The 25,231-nt window shown below is 35.4% G+C and overlaps 4 protein-coding genes across 7 annotated transcripts in view; 3 read left to right on the top strand and 1 right to left on the bottom strand.

Annotated features, from left to right (window-relative positions):
• Positions 1–11,159, top strand: part of LOC6564432 (sex determination protein fruitless) — a 70,148-nt gene extending 58,989 nt beyond the window's left edge. For 2 of the 4 annotated variants that reach the window (XM_032737189.2, XM_032737190.2), the window contains exon 7: positions 27–1,198. In XM_032737189.2, the coding sequence (XP_032593080.1) occupies positions 27–1,006 (980 nt within the window). In that variant the 3' untranslated portion in view covers positions 1,007–1,198. Of the gene's footprint in view, positions 1–26; positions 1,199–4,535; positions 5,320–10,616 lie in introns of those variants that run through there. The other 2 variants (XM_032737194.2, XM_032737191.2) reach the window with 2 other exon arrangements.
• A 7,274-nt stretch (positions 11,160–18,433) lies between these two features.
• Positions 18,434–20,117, top strand: LOC6563756 (potassium channel subfamily K member 9). The gene has a single exon (XM_001990196.3). The coding sequence runs from the start codon at positions 18,886–18,888 to the stop codon at positions 20,083–20,085; it is 1,200 nt and encodes a 399-aa protein (XP_001990232.1). The 5' UTR covers positions 18,434–18,885; the 3' UTR covers positions 20,086–20,117.
• Positions 20,118–20,138: 21 nt separating this feature from the next.
• LOC6563757 (UPF0565 protein C2orf69 homolog) lies at positions 20,139–23,867 on the top strand. The gene is made up of 5 exons (XM_032737202.1): positions 20,139–20,625; positions 20,689–20,793; positions 20,866–21,502; positions 21,620–21,785; positions 21,854–23,867. The coding sequence occupies exons 1-5, from the start codon at positions 20,309–20,311 to the stop codon at positions 22,174–22,176; spliced, it is 1,548 nt and encodes a 515-aa protein (XP_032593093.1). The 5' UTR covers positions 20,139–20,308; the 3' UTR covers positions 22,177–23,867.
• Positions 23,768–25,162, bottom strand: LOC6563758 (glucosidase 2 subunit beta). Its single transcript, XM_001990198.3, has 3 exons — positions 24,957–25,162; positions 24,690–24,880; positions 23,768–24,620 (listed from the first exon to the last, which is right to left on the bottom strand). Exons 1-3 carry the CDS (start codon positions 25,071–25,073, stop codon positions 24,302–24,304), a joined length of 627 nt encoding a protein of 208 aa, XP_001990234.1. The 5' UTR covers positions 25,074–25,162; the 3' UTR covers positions 23,768–24,301.
• Positions 25,163–25,231: the final 69 nt, after the last annotated feature.

Below are 25,231 nucleotides of genomic sequence, written 5' to 3'. Positions count from 1 at the left end.
TAATACGAAAACGCAAATGTTTGCAGGTCGCGTTAAATGTTTTAACAGTGCCAGCAAGCACGAGATGGACACCAGCACCGATGTCGACGTCACTGTTAATGCACCCCTTATTGTCGACGATCACGATCACGATATGGATGCGGAAGAGGATGGGGAGCAATCGCCACACGTTGCCTATCATGCGACGCCCAAGTATCGACGTGCAATAATCTATCCGCCGCATGATGAGGATATGCCCGCACAGGATATATATACGGACAGCAGCTACAATTGCGAGTACAAGTGCAGGGAGCGAAATATGCGCGCCATACGCTGCAATCGCCAGCCACATTATGCTCAGCAGCAGCAGCAACAAGATCTGAATCTTCATCCACAATTGCATAATCATCAGATAGCAACGGCGCCGCAAACTGCTTTAAATCTGGGCCGGCACAGCACTGAGACGCTGTGTGCGGCTGAAGCCTCCCATTCGCCCACACCAACCACATCGAGCAGCAGCTATCGGGAACAGCAGCCGCATTTGAGCTACGCCCGACCGCAGTCGCCGACGCAATCAACGATTCATCAACTGGAGCTGGCGCATAGCTATGGGCATCATGGCCATCATGCGTCGCCCCAACACCATTCGCCGCATTATCAGTCCGGCAGCACCGCCGCCATGGCACCGCTATCGCCGCAACCGAGCTCATCGTCCGCCTCAGGCAGCAGCACATCGGCAGCAGCTGCTGCTGCAGCGGCCGCAGCGGCAAATCGTCGGGATCACAATATCGACTACTCGACACTGTTTGTGCAGCTGTCGGGCACGTTGCCGACACTGTATCGGTGTGTGAGTTGCAACAAGATCGTGTCGAATCGCTGGCATCATGCCAACATCCATCGGCCACAGAGTCACGAGTGTCCCGTTTGTGGTCAGAAGTTTACGCGACGGGATAATATGAAGGCGCATTGCAAGATTAAGCATGCGGATATCAAGGATCGCTTCTTCAGCCATTATGTACATATGTGATCACTTCTCTAGATAGTTAGCCGTACATGAATCGGATCGTTGTGACGATATTGTATTGTATCTAAATACCCTCAAATACGAACCGGATATTTAAAGTCTGCACCCAGTTATACGTAAATACTATTTAGATCCCTAAGAATTTCAGAGAGTTTCTTCAGCGTTTACCGCAACTAAAAAGTTAAACAAATTAAGTCGAATCAATTCAAATCAAATTAAATTGAATCAAAAACAAAAGGTTTTCAAATTTTATCTATTCACAATTTTAAAATAACAAACTACATACGTAACTTATTAAATTGTAACAATAAGGTATTTGAGGCGATTTTAGGTAAATCAAACAATTAATGCAAACAAATGTGTATTGTACTCTTGTAGTTGATTTAAAAGACTTTTATTATTGTTACTTATAAACCTTTAGATGCTTTTTTACATCAATTAAATATGGTACTTGAATTGTCAGCCGAAATTATATATACCGCATACCGAGACCAGTACTTAAGAGTAAACTTAAAAAAGTATTACATTAGAATTCCACGACTTATTTAATTTATTTTGAATATTTATTTTTCTGTTTTATATATTGTGTTTTTTTTTTAAATACTCTTACAAATTTTCATTTAACATGTTCTGTAGTGAGTTTTAACTAATACTATTTTATGTGCCATATTATATAGTATTTAAATAAACAGAGTATGTTTAATCAAATGAAATAGAAAGTGCGAGAATTCTCTGCAAATGAAATTTGATCGTCCATAATAAACAAAAAAAAAAAACACAAAAACATAATTTTAACCCCAGATGCAACGAGTGAGGCATGCAACAACGAGACTAATGAGTAGCTGTTATTTTGGAAAAACAAAGATGTTAAAGCGAAAAGCAATAGAAACAAATACGATTTCATAAAGTATTAAGAACAAATCTATTTTACTTATATGTACTACTTATATCCAGCAAGTTGTCTCAACTTTGGCAACTTAAGAAAAACAAACTGTGAAATTGTTATACAAATTGAAAGCGCATAATTTCAATTGCAATTATACCACAGTGCCACAGTGAAAATGAGCCCCACTTGCACTTCACAGATTTATTTTGAAATATATATAAAGAATATTGCATTGAAGTTATGCGCCAGTTGAATCTCTGTACTCGAATCTTTGGCAAAATGCCCACCGAAGTCCATTAGTTGCATATTAAAATAATAAATTGAACTTTTAACAATATGTATTTTAAAGTGGTTTGCTAAAGGATCATTATTTGAGCCATATTCAATACTCAGCAATAACAGTAACAATACAAACTAAACATCAAATCAAATGCATTGTATTTCAAAATAGTCGTAATTTAAATCCAAATACAAAATCAAATTTATGCAAAATGCAAGCTCTATAGAAATAGCAAAAACAAAATCAGCAAACAATACTTAACGTCTTTAACTTTACTTAATAAATCTCTTTCAAATCAAATTCCAGTTCTTTTCAATTAACTTAAATCAACAAAAATATCACAAATGTTGTCCCTAGGTACTGAACTAACAACAAGATCAACCATCTTAACCCAGTTTATTCAATAAAAACCAAAAAAAAAATACGAAAAATACGAAAAAATATCAAAATCAAAATCAATTTCAATTAATAATAATAAACAAAACTACAAGCGCACTGTCTTCCTACGGTAAGTTTCATTTTCTAAGCTCTAATTAACAATAACCTCAAGTTTATTTGTAATTTAGATATGTTTCATTAGTTATAAATACATTTAAATGCATAATTGTTTAAGTTACGTATTGATTTATGTATGTTTGTTCTATATATCTTAAAAAGCTACAGTACCAAAAAAAAAAAAAATAATAATTAAAAAATTTCAAATTTTTATAAAACAAACTGGAAAAAACAGGAATTGGCCAAACGATTGAAAATATTTACTATACCTAATGTTTTGAAACACTTGCTCTTACTCACTCACTTTCTAACTCTCTATCTATCTCTGTCTCTCTCTCTCTCTCTCTCTATCGATCTCTCTATCTATTGCTGTCACTGTCTTTCTCGCTCTGTTTTCGTAAGGATTTTTGTTATTTTAGCTCTTTATATTTGTATACAGCAGGCAGGAGGGGTGTTGAAAATATGTTCGATATCAATATTCAAATGTTTCGCAACATCCGATACATTCAATTTGACTCTCTCTCTCTTTCGCTCACTCTCTCTCTCTCTCTCGCTCTTATTTTTTATCAGTATTAATAAATATCCATCTTTAATGCTGTTATTATATCGAATATTATCTGTGAATTCTGGCCCTCTCTGTTACCCCTTGTACATTCATATTAGCATCCCCCAATACCAAAAAAACTGCCCTCAACACCAGTACCAACCAGTACAATATCTCTTGAAACTAATGCGGTTTCGGCTTTAAATAAACCAAAAAAAAAGCAATACAAAAATTAACAGTCAGTAAAACCACGAAAACATCCAACCAACCAATACACAATCATCATCTTTTAAACCATTAAACAAATTATAAAAACTTAGTGTTATATATTTATATATAATATATATATATATATGTATAATGCTTAAAAATTGGCATACTCAAATAAATAATAAAAAATAATAAACAGTTCATTGCATATATATACTTTTAATCGTATACATACATTATTTGGTTTGGGTTCTTCAAAATATCAGCACCTGAAATTGAGTATAGTTAATCGACTTATAAATATTGATTATTGTAAATAATATTTTTAAAATACACACTTATTTACATTTATTTCTCAAGCAACTGTCACTTGCCAATGCCCTAAAAGCGTTATTTTATACTCATCAACAATTTATTGAAATTCAATTCTCTTTTGTATACTTCATTTAGTTGATCACCCTTCAATTATCGTGTTGTCAACATGTCTTCCAAATTAATTGAAAATGCTTAACTAATTTAATTATTTTTTTTTTTCGTTTTTTTCTTTTGGGTGTAACAAAATTTTTGCGTGAAATTTGTATTTGATATTTGAAATAAGATATAATAAAAATATTTCAATCAAGTTCCCACACCTCTCATGGTTCCCCAAGCAACACACTTAAAATTCCAACACATATATTACTAAAAAAAAAAAATAAAAAATAATAATCCCCAGATAAGATGCAAACACATCTTATATCATTTGGAATTATATAATATTGAACCAATTTTCGTTACATCAAAGTATTCATTGGCAATGCTAAAAAAAAGGGCAACAATTATAACTAGAGAGTGCTACAAAAAAGAACAAAAATAAAATGCAGTATATGAAACCATTCAATTATACAGCTTAAGAATATAATAATTTTTCTGTTTCTGTGAATCACCAACAACAACATTGTTTTTCTCTTCTTTTTTCTTTACGCGTTTGAACGAACAAACCAAACCAAAAAAAAACCAAAATCCAAAAATCAAACCGAACCAATGCAAATACATTTTAAATTCAAATTAAACAATTTAAAAAAAAAAAATAATAATATAAAATAAATAAAAACAAATTTCGGTTATGCAAACGAAGGCTCAAAGGCCTGGCACATGCGGCTCACCTTTGAGCGCCTCTCCGGTGGCTGCAACCTGCATCGCTGTAAGCTGTGCGGCAAGGTCGTGACGCACATACGCAACCACTATCACGTCCATTTCCCCGGGCGCTTCGAGTGCCCCCTCTGCCGCGCCACCTACACCCGCAGCGACAATCTGCGCACCCACTGCAAATTCAAGCACCCCATGTACAATCCGGACACCCGCAAGTTCGACAACCTAATGTCCGCCTCAGCGACAACGGTGGGCGGTGCGGCCACGCCCACAGCAACACAGCTAGCGGCCGCATCGCAGGCGGCAATGGCAGCGGCGGCAGCAGCCGCCTTTACTGCAGCGCAACAGCAGCAACAACAACAACAGCAGCAGCAACAACAGCAGCAGCAGCAACAGCAGTCGCAGCAACAGCAGCAGCAGCAATCACAACTGCAGCAGCATGCGCATGCATTGGCCCAACAGCATATGTTGCATCAGCAATTGCAGCCGCAGCATCATCAGCAGCAGCAGCATAATGCAACAAGTGAATGATACTGCCAGTATCTGGCCTGGAACTATGGTGCATGTAGTCCAGAAGACTCGTCCATGAAGCAACCGCCGCACTTTGCCACCAACTATCAACACCATTTCCAACACCATCACCAGCAGCAACAACAACGCATTGCGCAGCCCTTTAATTTCTATGCACGCAACTATTATCAACAACAGAATGATGAAGCCAAAACACAAACAACACTTACCAGCAACGGCAACATGAGAGCCCAGCAGAAGCACCAACAGCAACAGCAACGCCAGCAGCAACAGCAGCAGCAGCAGCAAACGATTGTCATTGATGAGAGCGACACAGAGCTGGAGGAGGAGGCACGTGACATGGAAAACTGTATGCGGCGAAGTTTCAATCATTATATGGCACAGTTAAAGCAATTAGCACCGAGCAGTGCTGCAAGTAGCGATTATATTGCCGATGCAACAATGTGCAATAGCAACAAAAGCGATAGCGATAACAACAGCAAGATCAACAATATCAACAATACAACAAATGCCAATCAAATGGATGCTAATACTGTTTCAACAACAACTACTACTACTACTAATAATCATAGTAATGATAATGCAAATACTAATAACTATTGTAATCGTTATGCTAACAACCCTAGAAGCTTCGACAGGCAGCTGCCACCATAAACAGTGGCAACACAAAACAAAACAGCAGCAGCAGCAATAGCAGCAACAGCAGCAACATCAATAGCAACAATAGCAACATCAGTCGCACACAACAGCAACAAGGCAACCGATTGATACTCAGACTAAGCAAATTATATATAAACACAAACTGAAAGAAATCTTTAATGTTGACCATGCATTGCAAAATATTATGGTAAGCCAAATTTATTTGTCAATTATGTAGGAAACAAACAAAAAAAAACAAAAATCTAACTAAATGCTAATGAAAAATGAAAAAGAATGGAGTCAAATGCTGACCTGTGTACGATTCATGGTTTCAACTGGATTCAGATGTTTCATTTAGTTACATAGACTACATAATAAGAAAACTTAATTATATCACAAACACAAATACAAACACATAATAATACATTACAAAAAAATCAAATAAATATAAAACATAGGGGTTTCCAAGGCAGCCAACAGAGGACTTATGGAGATTGAAGGCCAACATGCAGCAGCTTTTATTATAATCAAAATATATAGTAAATTTCAAAAAGCAGTACAGTAATTACATGAAATAGAAATATATATATATATATATTTGACAATTTTATCAGTACATAATTCTTATTGTTATCTAAGTAATATATATATATATACATTTTATACAATTGCTGTTCTGGCCCCTGTCAAATCTTTGGTGCCAACTATGGGACAAGTATTGTGCCAACTATTCAAATAGCTGCGCACTGTTTGCACCTATTTGTTGTTGCATTTAATTCTGAATTGCACTTGCTTATAGCCAATATGCCCACTAATGCTCCCACTCAATACACACACACATACACACACACTCTAAAACAAATAACAGAAATATTAACAAAAATACAGAAATTCGAGATTTAAATGACCCAAAAACTTGTAAGACATTGTTAAGAGAGATTTTGGTGTGCAGCTAATTTTTGAATTCAATTCTCTATGTAGTACTCATGTTATATATACTAAATATACACTTAAAAAAAAAATAACACCACTGTAAAATAAAATAACAAAACGTATAATTCTTCCCTTACCTATTTAGTACAGTTACAGCATATATATATATATATATAATATAATTAGTAAACACTAAACATAAATTTGACAAAAACAAAAAACAAAAAAACAAAAAAAAACATATATTTATTATGTACAAAATTTGTGCGTTATAATGTTAAAAGTTGGAAGACATGCATACGATGCCCTATTAGGATACAATTATTAATTAATTAATTAATTAACAGACAAATATAAAATGTTAATTTATTTGTACATATGACATACACGCGTGTATGTGTGAGTGTGTGGATGCAAACCCTAACCCCCATCCCGGCCCATAACATCAATCACCAACCCCCTCTCTGTATTATATCAATAATAATAATGCCATTAATCAAAACAACAACAACAATCTGAAATGCATGTGAGCGTCGGGCTAGGGCTACAGGGCGTGTTTTGTTATCCAGTCTATATAATTTAATTATATTAATATTATTATTAATTTTTGCAGCATTTTTTATAAGCCCACTGTATATATACTTATATATACATATATATACTTATATATATATAGAATATATATATTTACTTTTATAACTTTTTCACTAAGTAGTTTTGTATATTTGATTTGTTGTTGTACATTTTGTTGCCACTATGTTTTCATTGGTGCGCACATGAATTGCCTAAAAGAAAAGAAAAAACAAAAAAACAAGAAAACAAAAACAAAAGGGAAATCAAAAAGAAAAGAAAACAAAAATGTTAATAAATAATACATTAATTAATACTATTTATTTGTTCTTATGTTTAACATAAAATGTTTAGTAATTAATGCTACATCAAATACTGCCCCGACTTAATGTTTGTTTTATGTTTATTTTAACTTTGCTTTGTTAAACGACATGAAATTTATCTATATATGATGTGATAACTATAGTTAAACTTAAACACACACACACACACACACACACATACACACATTACAAATTGAAATTATGTTAATTATAAAAGAATACAAATATGGAACAGAAGTCTATAATATGAATACGATATGATACATGTACATCTAATTTGTGGTATGCAAAATGGTGCTAAATCCAAATATATACTTTAAATGCAAGGCTACACCCATAGGGATACTACTTACCCCGTGACGAGATCCCCGAACAGTAGACAGCTTTTGAACTTATGTATGTGCAATATAACTAGTTTTTGTTTAAGTGGACTGTGGAATATGGAATATGGTAAATGGAATGTGAATTTAGGCGGGTGTATTGTATTTCAAAAGCAAACCATTTGAATTACAAATAAATAACTAAATATATATCTAGAAAGATTTAAACGAATGAATGTTAGCATATCACTACATAGCTATGTATATATATATATACTACATACAAATATATATATACAAGTGTTCGTTCTATGCATCTGATCTATTGGTACTACATACGAGTATACTGCAGTTAGTTAATGATAACTATTCGCTACATTTCTGTGTCTATTTTAAATATTTAATTGTCATAATGGTAAAACAACAACAACAACAACAACAAAACACAAATACACGACACAAAGCAAACAGTTAATTTAACCACAAACAAAACCCCATCCCTCCCTCCCTCCCACCCACCTATTTGTTCACCGCACAATATTTATTAATTTGTTTAACCCCAAGAAGACTTTGAAAAATACAAAACACCCAACAACTGTTTTTAATTTTGTTCAACTAGTTTAACATCCGAGCAATTTTAGCGCATTTGTTGCAGTTCGATATGAAAGTTATAAACTTTTTTTTACTAGTTTCAATATAATCTTAGTTCTTAAGTATTAATATAACTTGTATTAATAAAACGCAATACAAATAATTTTAGTTTTATTTATATAAAAAAACAAAAACAAGAAAATGAAAATGAAAAAAAAAAACACAGCATAAATATCAGTTTAATTAACGCTAAGCAAATTGAAGCAAGTCTCAATTGCTTGCAGCATTTGTTACAATTCTTTATCTATATATATGATTACATATATTTTAAAACATTTTTAATAAACATTCTACCCATAATGCCAGCATTATATTAATTTCAAATGAGTGCAAAATATATCACAACAACAACAACAACAAGAGAAATAATAATAATAATAATGATAATAATAATAATACAAATAACCCAAATGATAACTGAAGAACAGACCAATCAACCGACACACAATTTAAATATAAAATGCAAATAAATTGAATTTTATGGAACCGAAACAAAATGGTGATCACTTTTTTCTTTCTTTTCTAAGTTGTACGCTTTGAATTGTGCTTCCAAAGACTTAGGGGGTGCCCAATAGAAACTTATCATTCATAGATATATATACATATATATATATATATATGTACACACACATGCATATTTATACACATACACACACACACACACACATATTACCTACATGAGCAAAACACATGCATTGTGTGTCAAATTTTCAAACCTCGGCCGAATTTCCTGTTTTTTACCTTTAAATTTTATAATTATTTATTTATATTATATATGTATATGTATATATAAATTTATTATATACTTTATTGCAACAATTTTTTTAAATCATCGCCCATTTTAATGTTTTACTTTGAGTTTACTATGAAATATGAAACAAAACAAAACGTTAAAATCAAGTGCAAATGGTTCTTCGCACAAATGAGTTACACCCAAAATAAATATGTTTAAACAAAGCATACAACAAAAAATTACATTTTATGTTAATCTTATTATTCACACACACACAAACACACACACACACATACACATATACAAACCTATTTCTTATATTTGTCATCAAATCAACTGTGTTGCCCATTTGTGCTCAAACTTTATTATAACAACAATATGTATATATTTATATATATACATCTACTATATACACCTCAATGTACTTGATTACCTAATCATAATTTGATCCAGCTGATTTGTGACTAATTTAATTTATATCAACTATACGAAATCAATCAAAATTACATATTCCAGGAAACGTGAGCAAACTCAACGGAGGCATTTTTAAAAGTTATAGATATATTTATTATTATTGTTTTTATATATTTAAAGATCGAATTACACAAAAATCGGCTAAAATTTATCAATTATGTATGTTTAAAACTTGCACGCTTGAATGTGAAGGGAATTTTGAGAACTTACCTAATATTCCGCAGCGCCTAGAAAACAAACATTGCTGCCCATTATATAACAATGATTTGTAAAATTAGTAAATTCTTATTAGTTATGTATTTAGTTTTTCGTTTTTCTCTTAGGAATATCTGTTTAAATTTGATTTCTTGTTATTATTTTTGTGTATGCCCAGGCTAATAGCGCATATTATGTTGACTAAGTTGCTTGATCGTAGTTAGCCATCCACCTACACAGATACATATGTGTTAATATATATATATATACATATATATATATATATATATATATATATATATTAGTTTATACATTGTTTTAGTTTGTTTTTGTTTATTCCTGTACTTAGTTTTAGTTTTGTAACGCCACTTTAGTTTGTATTTACTTCGCTTAAGACAAAATCATTTTTGCTCACAAAACGATACTCTACTCTCAACTCTATCTCTCTCTGCCTCTCTCTCTTTTACCATATCTTTCAATCTCTATACATCTCTCTGTCTCTCTCTCTCTCTCTCTCTCAATCTATCTGTATCTCTGTCTGTCACACTCCTGCTATCCTTATCATAAAAAAATACCAAATTCAAAACAAAAACAAACCAAAAAAAAAAAAAAAAAAGATTCTATTTCTCTGGGCTGATTTTCGTCCCGCTCGACGGGCTGTTGTGTGTCTGTTCTTCTCTTTCTCGTTCTCGACACAGGCGTCAACGCTCGCCACCATCTCTCGACACCGCTCTCAACCTCCTCGTCGGCCTCACCCCCACCGCCGCCCTTTGGCATGCACCTCTCGACTGTATTGAAGAGCGACTACCATCATTCGCTGCACTACATTCGCGCCGCGGGCAATGGCCACAACAGCGCCGGCGGCACACCGCCCGCCCACAGCTATAATCAGACGCAGGCGGCTGCGTTGGGCGGTGCCAGTACACCGACCAGCACCGGGCACAACTCACATCACACCATGTCCTATCATAATATGTTTACGCCGTCCCGCGATCCTGGCACCATGTGGCGCTGCCGCTCCTGCGGCAAGGAGGTCACCAATCGCTGGCATCACTTCCACTCGCACACAGCCCAGCGCTCCATGTGCCCCTATTGCCCGGCCACCTACAGTCGGATCGATACGTTGCGCTCGCATCTGCGCGTCAAGCATCCGGATCGGTTGCTCAAACTGAACTCCTCCATGTAAGGGCGGCGCAACAATAAAAACAACAACAATTACTACTACTACTACTACTACAACAAAAATAACAACAACAACAACAACAACAACATGTAAAGGACATACAGAAAAAAAAAAAAAAAAAAGATTTGTTAAGCGATTCATTCGCGACTTTTCCTACTAACTTGTAAGTTCTTTCTGTCTTGGAGTTTACGTACCATGTCCGTCATATGAAATATGAGATATATATATATAACAGATATATACATATATGTTTGTACCACATAACTGTAATTTTTTGCATTTAGTCGCCTTTAAAGTCGCTTTTGTACATTTTCCGCTTAGTTCTCAGTTTTAACGCCACAAGCAATAACCCAAAATAAATAGAACCGAAGATGCTAAAAAAAAAAAACTATATATGTATAATACCTACGATACAACAGGCATAAATATAAACTACAAATATATGAATATGCAAAAAAAAAAACAAAACAAAAAAAGAAAAGAAAAGAAAACAGCAACAAGAACATACCATTTAAATGGCTAGTTATAAACCCTTTTCTAAATGGTGGAAATCTTTCAAATTAGCAACAGCCAAGCCAACCAATGAGTCAGGCCTGATACCTCTCAAATTATATACATTGATTTGTAGACTAATCCTAAATAAATGGCGCTTTATTCGTTTGAAAACGGTTTCGATTGCTTGAACTAAATGTGCATACAAAGAAAGTTTGAAAAGCGTAATTCAAATTCGATGTAAACTAACTACTAAAAAAAAAACAAAATATATTAGAAAGAAAAAACAACTTTAATGGTTTCTACGGGTTGTTTCCTAATACTTATATGCATACAACAACAACAAAAACAAACAACAAAAAAAATGAATACTATACGTACGCGATAAATGTAAAACGGTAAAAAAAAAAACAAAAAATTTAAATGTAAAAGGGGGGACTCAAAAGCGCAAGTTCCGAAACGATCCCCAAGGCAGTCACAGTCACCTACTCGTACTACTACTCATATATTATCACATTAGTGTTTAGTTTGCATACATACATACATATAAATAAATATATTTTTTATTAATTTTACCATATACATTACTTATAATTTTTTTGAAAAAAGAGTACATACTTATGTTATTACTCAAAGAACTATGAAGAAATTTTGATATACCTCAGATGCATTTCAGTTTTATTGTTGATTGATTGCTTAATTTTAATGAATTATGTTAACATTACAAAAAAAAAAATAAATAAAAATAAATAAATATAAAAATAAAAATAAAGAAAGTAGCTATATATTAACTATTTTAATTTTAAACAAAACAAGCATATGTAAATGGCAAATAATGTTTGAATTAATGTTCGTTAGTTCGTTTGTTTGTTTGCGTGTAAATGTGTTTTTAATTTTTTGTATGGTTAAAGTTCTTTATAAGTTGTAAGTTCTTAGACTAAATGCGAACCACTTGAACCACCTCACAATTTTGTTAAACATTTATATTAAGCTTGCTTATATATACATATATATATATTTATATAAATATAATACAACAATTAAAACGAGAAACTTGTGTAAAACAATATACAATAAATTAAATTTTACAAAATTCATATCAGAAGCAACTAAGTAAACTTAATTTAACAAAAACAAAACATTTGTAATTACAAGCTTTTAAAACATCCACAATAAAAATGTATGTAAAGTGTACTAAATGCGATCGGATAACTTTAGCACTTTATAATAATAATACAAATAATAATAACAATAAACGTCCCTGCATAAATTGAATACTTTTAAACATTTTGTGATAAACAAAATTATGGTTCGGCACTTATTGAAATTAATAATGGCAAAATGATAAAGAAAAATATGAAAATCTAAAAAAAAAAACAAAACAAAACAAAGTAAAACAAAAAATAAAATCAATGTGATATTTTCGGCACAAAACTTTACATAACAAGATTATGGACAACAAAAAAAAAAACGAATATAATTAAGGAAAGGCAACATAGATATAATGTTTTTCTTTGGTAATTAAATTTATGTTGCTTGCCTTTTAATTATATTTAATTAACAAAATTATTATATTTCGGTCCAAAGCACAAAATGTATAAAATATTTTTTTTAGCTCATAATTTACTGCTATTATGACTTTAGTTCCGTGCACTGTTTTTAAGTTATGTATGTGTGTATATAAATATATAATTATAATTTTATTTAGTTTTATAACTATTTACTACATAAACCAACAAAAATTGCAACAAAACTTCTACAACAAAAACAACAGCACAAAAGTTGAACGCAAATTAAACAACACAACACAACACACCACAATACAACACAACACAACACAACACACAGATTTATGTACCAAAAATGTAATAAATATGAACTTATATTAATAACATACAAATTACTACATACTCTACGTATTTAGAATGGGAATATCCTAACCCTCACCCAAGGAATCCTACATCAAAAATATATTGCACTCTCTTCTAGAGCTTAAAAAACAAAAAAGCAACATGATAGGAACTGGAAAATGGAGTATTTTTATATATAAAACTGAAAACTCATATATATAGGGGCTTACTAACTGAAGAATTAAATAACTATATCAACAGCAACAATATAAAAAAAATGAGTTGATTAACGTGCACCACACATAACAAGATTTGATGTAATTAATTTTTTCCTCTTCACTCGACAATTTTGTATTTATAATAATATTAACAACTAATGGAAATACGTGCTCAAATACATACATACATACATATGTAGACATTTGTATGCATATGTGAATTTTTAACTATTACATAATGTCATGGCACAAGTGTCAAATATTATAAACAAATTTTTCGTCGTCTAACAGTTTATATAAATCAGTTCATATACTATATATGTATATATATATATATATACAAGTATATGCATATATTGCAAATTTATTCAAACTAAATCCAAAATATACATCACTAGCAGCATTTTAATGTCAATGAAAATAAAACCAACTCAAATTTATGATTATTATTAATAACATAGCTTTATATTGGGTATACGATTCTAGTAAATATGCCCTTCGTTGGAAGCACAATTCAAATCGTTAGGGTTTTTGGGTGAAGTTGCGGGAATTTTTATATTTTCAGCTTTTATCCAGTTTTTGCCTACATAATTCAGTAAGTATAGATGTCCAGTGATAAGTATTTAAGTAAGTATAAATCCTAATTAAAATCAAAATGTATAACAGGTTGAAATTGAGTGATTTTTTATGGGAATATCCAAACCCCGATTGAACCTGTATATACATATTTGCTTTAAATGAATTCGATAATTTGTACCAAAAATAATAGAGCAATTTGTTATTCCAATTAAATGAATTTAATTTAAAAATAGAAACCATATCTAAACACGACCTAGCAAAATTGTGTTATCCTTCATAAAAATTGGTATAGTTTTGGCTCAGTTAATATCCTAGGAAGCTCACTATAGGTTTTCTAATATTACATACATTTTAAAGATATTTATATATTTTATTAAATATGACGCCATAATAATAGAGTTCCAAAATGTGTACTGAGACTAATTCTCTTTACACACCATCAATTATTTACATTATCAGTTGATACTTGCTCTTTACCTGCTTTTTGGAAGGAATCCTTTATTATTCCTATCAATAAAAATAGCTTAAAGACTGATGTAAAAAAATACAGTGGTATTTTCAATTTGTCCGCCATACCATTTTACAAAATGTTAAAAACTTCAACTTTCCAGCATGATTTCTTAAATATTTAATACATTAATTTTAGTATAAAATGCATACAGACTTTAGTAATGCCTTTGATACATTAATCATTGTCTTCCGTTTTACTTTAGGATTTTCTACTTGATATATTGAATGTCGTAAATGATATGGGTTTATTTCTTGATCATAAATTACACTTCTTTAGTAATATTAAGTATTAAGCGTAGTTCGAAGGAATTTGAAGATCCTTTGCGAATCACCAAAGCAGATTAGAATATGTGCAAAAGAATTTCTGACTTTTTGCTCTTCGTCGCTGTGACTGGGTTTTATCACCTCCATGCATCGATCATCATCGTGTTATGCTAGGTGTTATATTTGAATGATGCGCCAAATTAAGTTTTCTATTTTCCCTGTAGACCGGCTCTACTTCTTCGAGTACTCTGTAATGATTATAATATAATTTATGAGGTAATCAATACAGAGTCCTCTATTTGTATCAATAAAGACCAAATTTTAAGCGTATTGTCTCCTGCAAACGATTTTTGGTTGGGCTTAACTAATTTATGCTCACTATTTTTTATTTAATTGGGCTTTTTTCCATCCATACAACAAATTTTAAACCATTTTGCATTTAAATATAGGAAGTCAAATTATTTTAATGCAGTTTTGTTTCAAAAGTCGTGCCAATTCTAAAAATACGTTAATATTTGAAATTGGACAATTTTTGACGAAGATATGGCCATTTATTTAAAGGTTTGCCCTATTTCATGTTTTGAATTTATTTTCGATTTTTTGAAGGATATCCCTTAATATCTTTCTTAGATGAGTCTAAAGTCCATTTTTTTAAACGCAGTTTTGTTTCAAAAGTCGTGCCAATTCTAAAAATACCTTACGATTTGAAATTTGACAATTTTTGACGAAGATATGGCCATTTATTTAAAGGTTGGCCCTATTTTCAGCATTCCATATATTTTCTATTAATCGAAGAATGTGCCTTAATATCTTTCTTAGATGAGTCTGATGTCCATTTTTTTAAATGCAGTTTTGTTTCAAAAGTCGAGCCAATTCTAAAAATACGTTAATATGTGAAATTGGACAATTTTTGACGAAGATATGGCCATTTATTTAAAGGTTGGCCCTATTTTCAGCATTCCATATATTTTCTATTAATCGAAGAATGTGCCTTAATATCTTTCTTAGATGAGTCTGATGTCCATTTTTTTAAATGCAGTTTTGTTTCAAAAGTCGAGCCAATTCTAAAAATACGTTAATATGTGAAATTGGACAATTTTTGACGAAGATATGGCCATTAATTTAAGGTTTGACCTTATTTAATGCTTTCCATACATTTTCTATTAATTGAGGAATATCCCTTAATATCCTTCTTAGCTTAGTCTGATGTCAAATTATTTTAATGCAGTTTTGTGTTATAAATCGAGCTAATTCTAAAAATACCTTAATATTTGAAATTGGACAATTTTTGACGAAGATATGGCCATTTATTGGAAAGTCGACCCTATTTCATGTTTTGAATTTATTTTCGATTTTTTGAAGGATATCCCTTAATATCTTTCTGAGATGAGTCTGAAGTAAAATTATTTTAATGCAGTTTTGTTTCAAAAATCGAGCCAATTCTGAAAATACCTTAATATTTGAAATTGGACAATTTTTTACGAAGATATGGCCATTTATTTCATGGGTCACCCTATTTAATGCATTCCATATATTTTCTATTAATCGAAGAACATCCCTATTATAAATATATTTAAGTTAATTTTAAAAATACATGATTATGTGATATTCTGCGTGCATAATTTCAACAAGATTCTAACCGAACCCAATGTTTCTTACCTCCTTTAATAAACAAAATGATTAAAATGCGCAATTCGCAGGTGTTTGCGTTTCCCTCCAAACATTCAAGAACAATGAGACACAAGTGTTTTAAGGTTGCCATTTCGGCAAAATAAAGTCGAGCTGTGAACTTCAAATTTCAGTATTTTTTTTAGTATTTTGGCATATGGTATTTTTGCTAGCAGCTTTGCTGCCACACAGACGCCAAAGTGCCCAGTCTTAGGATTTTTAACAGGATTTGTGTGCCCATATTCGCTCTGAGTGAAAATATCAATGTAAAAATACGAAATTAAAAATACAGACGCAAAGATAAAAGAAAACGGGATAGCAGCAAAAGACGCGGGAATATTTTTCTAAATAAGCAAATTATAACAACAACTTAAAACAAAAAACGGCGTAAGTACATAGAGAGCGGCAAATTGTTCCAGCGTGCAAAATTCGCGCGGTGCGCTGAAAATTTTGCATAAATTTGTAAAATATGTGTGTGTGCGTGTGTTTGTGTGTGTGTGTGTATGCTCGCGTGTATATGCGTGAGCAAAGTGCTAGTGTATATGAGTGTGTGTGTGCGTAAGTGTGTGTATTGAAAAAATCCATCTCTTCGCTACGCATTTCACCCCTCAAGAGCTGGTGTTGCTGCTGCGCTGCTGCTGCTGCCGCTGCCGCTGCTGCTGCGCTTGGCCCTTCAGACAACTTCAGGGTCATTGGTGAACAGAAACTGCATTAGCAGTAGAGCGAATGTCGCGCATGGGGACACCACATAAGCGCAGCATCTCCCACCTTTGCTCTGCACTGCACCCTTAAAATGACGCCCACGTAATGCAACGCTTCTTGCCTACCGCAAAGCCACCGCCACTGACCCGTTTTTGCGCACTCATTGATCTTGTGCCTCTTCTTGTGTATCTGTTGTCTGTTGTGTGTACAGGTTTAACCGGCTAAGCCGAATGTGAACGACCCTTAAGAGCATGCAAAAAGGGAGGTGTGTTATGCAATTGCGGAATGCACACGTCTTTGAAAGTGAAATTATCAACAAATTCTCAGCAAAAAAAACCCCCAAAAAAGATGTGTGTGCTTAAATTTGTTTTAGTTTTGTTCTCTGCGCAACGGTACGTTTTGGGTCAAGTCACACTGTGGCGCTTTTTTCTTTTTGTGCTCTCTTTCGCGCTTTTTATTCTTTGTTTATATTTACATACACTTTGTTTTGCTTACGTATTGTTATTGCTCACATTTTGCCCCTGACGCCGCATTGCCTGCCGACAATATGCGTGTTCAAATGAAATAAATAATTTGTGCTTATTTTTCATAGTACATGTCTCGTTACACACACATATATAAATATGTATAGATTTACTATCTCTTCAATTCATTAATCACATACGCCCGCAAGACTTTCTGTCTGCCAAAATCCGCTCACACTCGCCACAACGTAAACATCTATTTGATTTTCTATGCAGTTCTAATTTAATTCTATAGTTCATAAATCGTAAAACCACAAAATTGCTATGTGTTGTATCCCAAAATAATTTTGATTCAATCCCATACTATTTAGTATGCTTGTGCTGTCGTTGCTACACTTTTCCTGAGAGTTCTCTAATTTTCGAATAACTGTAAAATCGGCTTCCTTTTAAAGTAGATACATATATCCATTATCCATTTAGTATGTTTCTATTCCCAAAACTTTCGAACGTTGTGTTATTGTGCGTTTTCCAAGATATTTTGGTCAATCGCATCCTATGATCAGCAACAGATTTTGTATATGAAAAACTTGTTGTAAGAGTATTGAATGTTCGATGGATCGCCACCTACGCTTCCGACATGGTTTTTGGTTAAAAGGCTTGTTGATATTTCTGCCCAAGAGAAAAATAGTTTTTGGAGCACACACACAGTTGTTCTTTGGCGTCCGCAGTGTGCGCATCTTATATAGCTCGACACCGGGTCGTAAATGGTCGAGTCTCCTTACTTAACGGCAAATGCTGTGCTGAGCAGTGCGTGGATTTATTTATAGCATTTGTGCTGATTTTTAAAGTTCGTCTGCTGTGCATATAAAAATCGGAAAAACCACATTAAAATTCCAATTAACATACAGGAAAAGATACAAAATATACACATATATACATTGATCTATAAGTTGGAACAGCATTGATCGGTTTTTGTGTGCCCACGAATTATATAACTATGTAATTGTTTGGCGGCTCTCTAGCAGCAAAGCAACACAATGTCGAACAAATTTCAACGCAGCTCGCCACAGATGCTGAGCGTCGGTGCTGGCGGTGCCGGGGGCGGGGGCGTGGACGCATCAATCGTCTCCTCAACGACGACAAGCAATCAGCCGCGTAAGCGCGTCAAGCGCTGCTGCAGGAACTTCGTCACATTCATGTGCACACAGGTGGGCGTCGGTGCTCTCATCGTATTCTATGCGATCTGTGGCGCCTTCGCCTTCATGAACATCGAGCGCGAATATGTGGACAAGACGGCGGCCCATGTGCTCGAACTGAGACAGAATTGTTCGCAGCGATTGTGGAACATCACCGAGGAGCATAATCTAATTGATAAGCCCAAGTGGGTCAACGAGACGAATGTGGTGCTGCGTGAATATCAGATGCAAATCGCTGTGATCATTAAGAACGGCTATGTGGGTCGTAGTCCGGCACAGATCTGGAGCTTTCCGGCTGCCCTGATGTTCTGCCTCTCTGTCATCACAATGATTGGCTATGGAAATATGGCGCCGCGTACGCCCTGGGGCAAGGGCTTTACTGTTATCTACGCCACCTTTGGCATACCCCTCTATATACTCTATTTTCTCAATATGGGTCGTGTCCTGGCGCGTTCCTTTAAGTTTCTGTATCGGTCGATGCACGACTGCACGCAGGAGCGCAGCTACGATGCCAGATTGGAGGCCCTGGAGAATGGCGGTAGTCTGGGTGCACTGACGTTGCGCAAAAAGATCATTGTCCCATCGACCGCCTGTCTGTGGGTGATCATATTCTATGTGCTCACGGGCACCATCATGTTTGCCAATTGGGAGAAATGGAGCTTCTTGAATAGCTTCTACTTCTGCATGACGTCGCTGTGTAAAATTGGATTTGGTGATTTTGTGCCGGGCGCATCGCTGACCACTGCTGCCGATGTGGATGCGGCGATGCAAAAGCTACGTGAAGATATTGCCGCCGATCCCAATGAGTTGCCGGATCTGCAGCGTGTCACCGATCAAAACTCAAAGTTAGCCATTAACTTTATATACATGCTGCTGGGCATGGGCCTGGTGGCCATGTGTCGCAATCTGATGCGCGAAGAGGTCAGAGTCAAGCTCAAGGAGATGAAGGAGGACGCCAAACTGTGTGTGGAGGATACGCGTCTTCGTTTCGTTGGCTGCTGTGGGGATCCTCGCGATGTCTATGAAAATGATTATTACTAATACCGAATGTTCGTCTGAGTGTGTGTGTGTGTGTGGATGTCTGTGTCTGTGTGTGTGCGTGTGCGTGTGTGTGTGTGTATTGTGTGCGTGTGTATTTGTATCACATTTTCATTGCTGTGTCGCTTTTGGGATCGTATATAATCGATGCCAACAACTCCCATATCTGCAGCTCACCATTGATCAATTTCTGCAACTGCAAGAGCGGATACGAAACTTCGAGGGCATGCTTGGCGGCAGCAGCGGGGAGCGTTTATGCACGCCAAGCACTTCGGCCGGACCATTTCGAATTTTCTCCGTGGCCGGATTCCAGAATCGCGCCAACGATATTGTCTATTGTCCGCCAATAGTGCGGCAACAGTCCCAGCATGTTGACGACTCGAAGGCGATCATTTATTTTGGTGGCGATGTGCAGGACTTTCCGGAGAGCATGGAAACGAACAGAGACAGTCGCGGCTACATGAAATACAATCTAGAGAACTCTGCGATACTGCTGCGTGAAGCCTTTCCGCGATCCCACATTATAGTCATACGGCCGGTTCGGTAAGTAACCCATTCAATATGAAATTACATTGTTATTTTGATGTTTTGTTTTTATTTACTTAGCATGGAATTCAAGACCTTCAGCTGCTTCGACAATTTCGTGCGTGGTAATAACGCTGGTGTGCCAGATCACACGCCTATGAACCATGCGCTGCAACATTTAGAAAAGTAAGTTGAATCAATGAACGTTTCTAATATGTGTTTTTCACAAATTAACTCAAAATTTGATCGCCTATATAGACTGCTACAGAATCTATCGCAACGCCTGATCTCCATACCCGAGAATGAAATACTTGATCAGGCGGCACAGGCAGCGGCAGCAGCTGCTGCCGTTGCGGCTGCTGCAGCCGCCGCAGCGTTAACGCTCTCCAATGCCACGGTTAACTCAGACACTGGCCCATCCTCAGCGGCGGTAAATGACAGCAGTCAGGAGATGGATATAGATATATTGCAGGTGCAGGAGAATGTTACAGTTGATGCAGATGGTGCAGTGATCTTTCCCATAATCTCCGCTGGCCTCACGGCAACGGGTACAACCACAAATAACACAACACCTGCTGCCGACACCGTGAACAATGGCAACAACAAAGACGCAACCACTAATAGCCATCAGGAGCTGAACAATCAACTGCAGCAGCAAATAGCCGCAAAGGCAACAGTATCAGCGCCAGCGAACAATGTGGAACACTACAACAATATAAACAGTAGCATCGATTGTGCTGCGTTGCAGTCGTCATTGCAAACGCAACCGCTGCAGCCGCGACCGACAACGCCCACATCCGAGAACAATCCGTTGTGGTGGCGCGAGAATCTCAATCTGGACAAGTCCAAACTGGTGCTGATTGGCTTTAGCAAGGGCTGCGTCGTGCTCAATCAAGTGAGTCACATTTGGTGTAAAAATCGCTAACAACATTTTTGGCTCACTGCTCGTCTGCCGTCAGCAGGGTTTTGTATCTAAAATGTGTCATATGTGCATTTTGTTCTTTTCTTGCAGTTTATCTATGAGTTTCATTATCTGAAAACGCTGACGCCGGACGACAGCAGCATGTGCCGGTTGCTCTCGCGCATAACAGATATGTACTGGTTGGACGGCGGGCACGGTGGCCAGAAGAACACATGGATAACATCACGAAGTTTGCTCGAGACGCTCACGCGAATGGGTGCGTTCTCTTAATTTCAATTATTTTTATTTGTTATTCATATTAATTGTTTTAATCTATTTGTTTAGGCATGAACATACATGTGCACCTCACACCGTATCAAGTGCAGGATGATCGGCGGCCCTGGATACGCAAGGAGGAGAAGCTTTTCACGGAAATGTTGCGGCGTTTGAATGCGCCAATTACACGACATCTGCACTACGATAACCAGCCGGCGAATCTGATGACGCACTTTGAAGTGCTGCAAGCCTTCTGCCAGCATGTCCATTCACTCAATCAACAGCAGCAACTGCAGCAGCCGGCTGGCAATGAGCTGCCCATTGTGGCTACCAACAATGGCGCTGGCAGTATTAGCAACAGTCTGCTGGATGCCAGCGAGGAGGCAAAGTGACAGCTTCAATTGCATCCCCATCATCACAGGCGGCGTTTGCATGCGATGCGCAAAGGCGCCGCCGCAGCTAAGCGATTGCAGCTGCAGCAGTTGCGCCAGAGGCAAAAACTGCTCCTTTCCACAGATGTGGCCGCATCGACGTCGGATTCATCTCGCTTGGCCGCATTATTGATATCATCAGCGGTGGCCCTTACTGATGCATCGACCTCGGCTGCGGCTGCAACGGCGAGCCTTGTAAATAATAATCATCAAAGCCATATGCAACAACCAGAAGAACAGCAGCAACCAGAACAGCAACAACCAGAACGGCAGCAACCACAACAGCAACAGCAGCAACATCAACAAGACAGTTTAACACCACCTCACCATGAGCAACAGCAGAACTTGGAGGAACCACAGCAACCGCCGGAACCAACAACCAACCATTCACATTCAAATTCACACAAGCACACTCACAGACATCACCATCGCCACCACCACCATCACCATCACCACGAGCCAAATCAATCACACAACCATCATCACTGTCGCTCGAAACGCAAACTGCAAAAATTGTATTATACGCTTTGCCGTTAGACTTGTACACCTAATTATAAATTACTTATACATACATTTTATGCAACCGTATTTTGTTTAAGAGTAGCTTAAGCTCCCCTACTCAACTCTCTTTTTATACATATTCTATGTAAAGCTAAGGTTTAGGTTCAAAAGTCGTGTCAATTGTGCTGAAACAGATTCTAATTGTATATTTTTCATTAATTTATATTTTGACGTCCAGACTATTTATTTATTTTATTTTGTTGTCCTTATATACATATCCCATCTTTAAACTATCTTTGATTGGCTAAATCTAAAGCAAAAAATCTCATCAGTGCAATAATACATAACATTTTTTTTTTTTTAGTTTTGCCTATGTAATCTTTTAACTTCCATCTATTTAAAATGTATACGCGTAAATTGATCTACCGACGTTAATAGGAACGTTTCGATCAAAGAATTTATATCAAACTAACAATTTATCCACACAAACATAGAGCCGCAAGTATCCAAACAATATTCAATATAGAAAGCAAAACAAAAACTCTGATTAAGTATTACTTAGCGTTAAGTAAGCATAATTTAAGCTCCAAAACTTACAACATTTAAGCTTACAAAAACAAAAGGAAACCCCTTATAGTAATGCCTTTATTGTACTTTATTTAATGAATTTTGTAAGATTACAAAAACTATTTTTGCTCTATGTATTGTGTACGTAGTTCATCATGTACTGCGAAATTCTAAGTAGCCCATCTCAATGAAAATAATAAAAAAAAAAACAATGACAAATTTTACATTACAAACACGTTCCTTAATACAACCACTAAATCCACACCTATCATCACTTATAAAACAGATAAATGCAGCAGACAGCAGACTAAACTTATCGTATGTTTCAAAGAAATACATACGTGCAAAGTGATTTAATACTTATATTATTGCTTATAATCGAATAACAACCATTTCGTACCTTTGTAAAATTTGCAGTTAAAAATTGTCAGTAAAGCTTAAAAACAAAATATATATATATATGCTGCGAATTTTAAACCAAATTTGAAGACATTAAATGATAATGTTGTCATTAGAAAATAGGGTTCTATGTAAAACATTCTTCTGATTTATGCAAATGTAGTAATAAAAGAAATTAAGCATAATCCGGCGTGCGGTTATCAGCTTAAAATGGGGGGGTTAAAACTTGACCAGCAAACTGTGCATTAACAAGTTATATGTTCCGACTTATTTCTGGAACAAGGTGTACAATTTTATATATATGCTTTCAGTTTCTTTTGTTTTTCAATATTTGACAAAAACTTTCGCATGTTTCTTCTTTACACAGAGTGTCAAATTCGCGTTGCTTACGTATTTTTATTCGATCTAATTAATCTACTTAAATTTAATTCCTATCTTTTGTTGTTTTCATATTAATAAATTACAGTATTATTACAAAAAAATTTCTACAAAAAATATGTCCTGTGATGCGGCTTACTATCTAAATCGAATGGTTTAATCTTTGAGATGCGATTGAGATAGATATATCGGTATCTATATAGTCCATATTGGAGATCTGCCAAGTTTGCTAATCCCAAAACTACGCACACCTATTTTGGCACTTGACATTAGTCGTCCACTCGTCGCTGCCATCGCAGCAATCACAAACGTTGTCGTTCACCCGCGACGTCCAAACCCAGACATCCAAGCCACGACCCGTGATATGTCTTTTTTGGTATTTGCAATAGAAGCGCCCAATGGCGCAGGCATTTGTGCTTGGCTCATCGCTGCCATCGCCATCACAGTCACAGTAGTTGTCGTTGAGATACTTGAATGGAATCTCTTTGCTACCATCCAGGCACTTAAACATACCTTTATAATTTGGCTTGTATGAATCATAGTCAAATAGACGTATGCCCCTAAATATAGTTAACGTGGCCAATATTATTGTGTTCACATAAATAAAATGTTTTTGTTGTATTCCGTACCGTATTATCTTAATCGAGTCGGCATCTTGGGTTGCGGGCACAGCATAATCGGCCCCGCCTCCGGCAACTGCTGCGTTGCCTCCTCCGGCAAAGTCATCCACATCAAGCTGTTTGCTCCCCAGGGACTGCATCATTTGTTTGTGCTTGCGTCTCAACTGCTGCACGCTGGGCAGCTGATTCAACGAGAAGGCCTATTATTTATTTAAACACAAACATAATTTTATATTTATTTATTAACGCACAGAAGCCATGGATTTGTTTACAAACCTGATAGACAATGAAAGAGATTCCAACCAAAAATATTAACAGCATAAACATTTTTGATTTGTCCTTGTAGAATGGCTTGAAGTAAATATTCTCGCGTTTTACCCATGTTTTGCGCATCTTAGGTGATTTGTGGAATATCTGTGAATGCTTACTAAGAGTTTTGCAGTTTATTCTTTTTAATGTTTTTTTGTTGTGTCAGTCAGCGTAAGCTATGTGTCCAAGAATGCCACATAAATACAAACTTTAACCCTTATGCGTGTTCTATTTTTCTGGTA

This window comes from Drosophila grimshawi, unplaced genomic scaffold (assembly GCF_018153295.1).
Source record: "Drosophila grimshawi isolate 15287-2541.00 unplaced genomic scaffold, ASM1815329v1 contig_311, whole genome shotgun sequence".
NCBI classification, from domain to species: Eukaryota; Metazoa; Arthropoda; class Insecta; order Diptera; family Drosophilidae; genus Drosophila; species Drosophila grimshawi.
The sequence above is the reverse complement of the archived record's forward strand: the minus strand, read 5'-3'. Positions and strand labels throughout refer to the sequence as shown.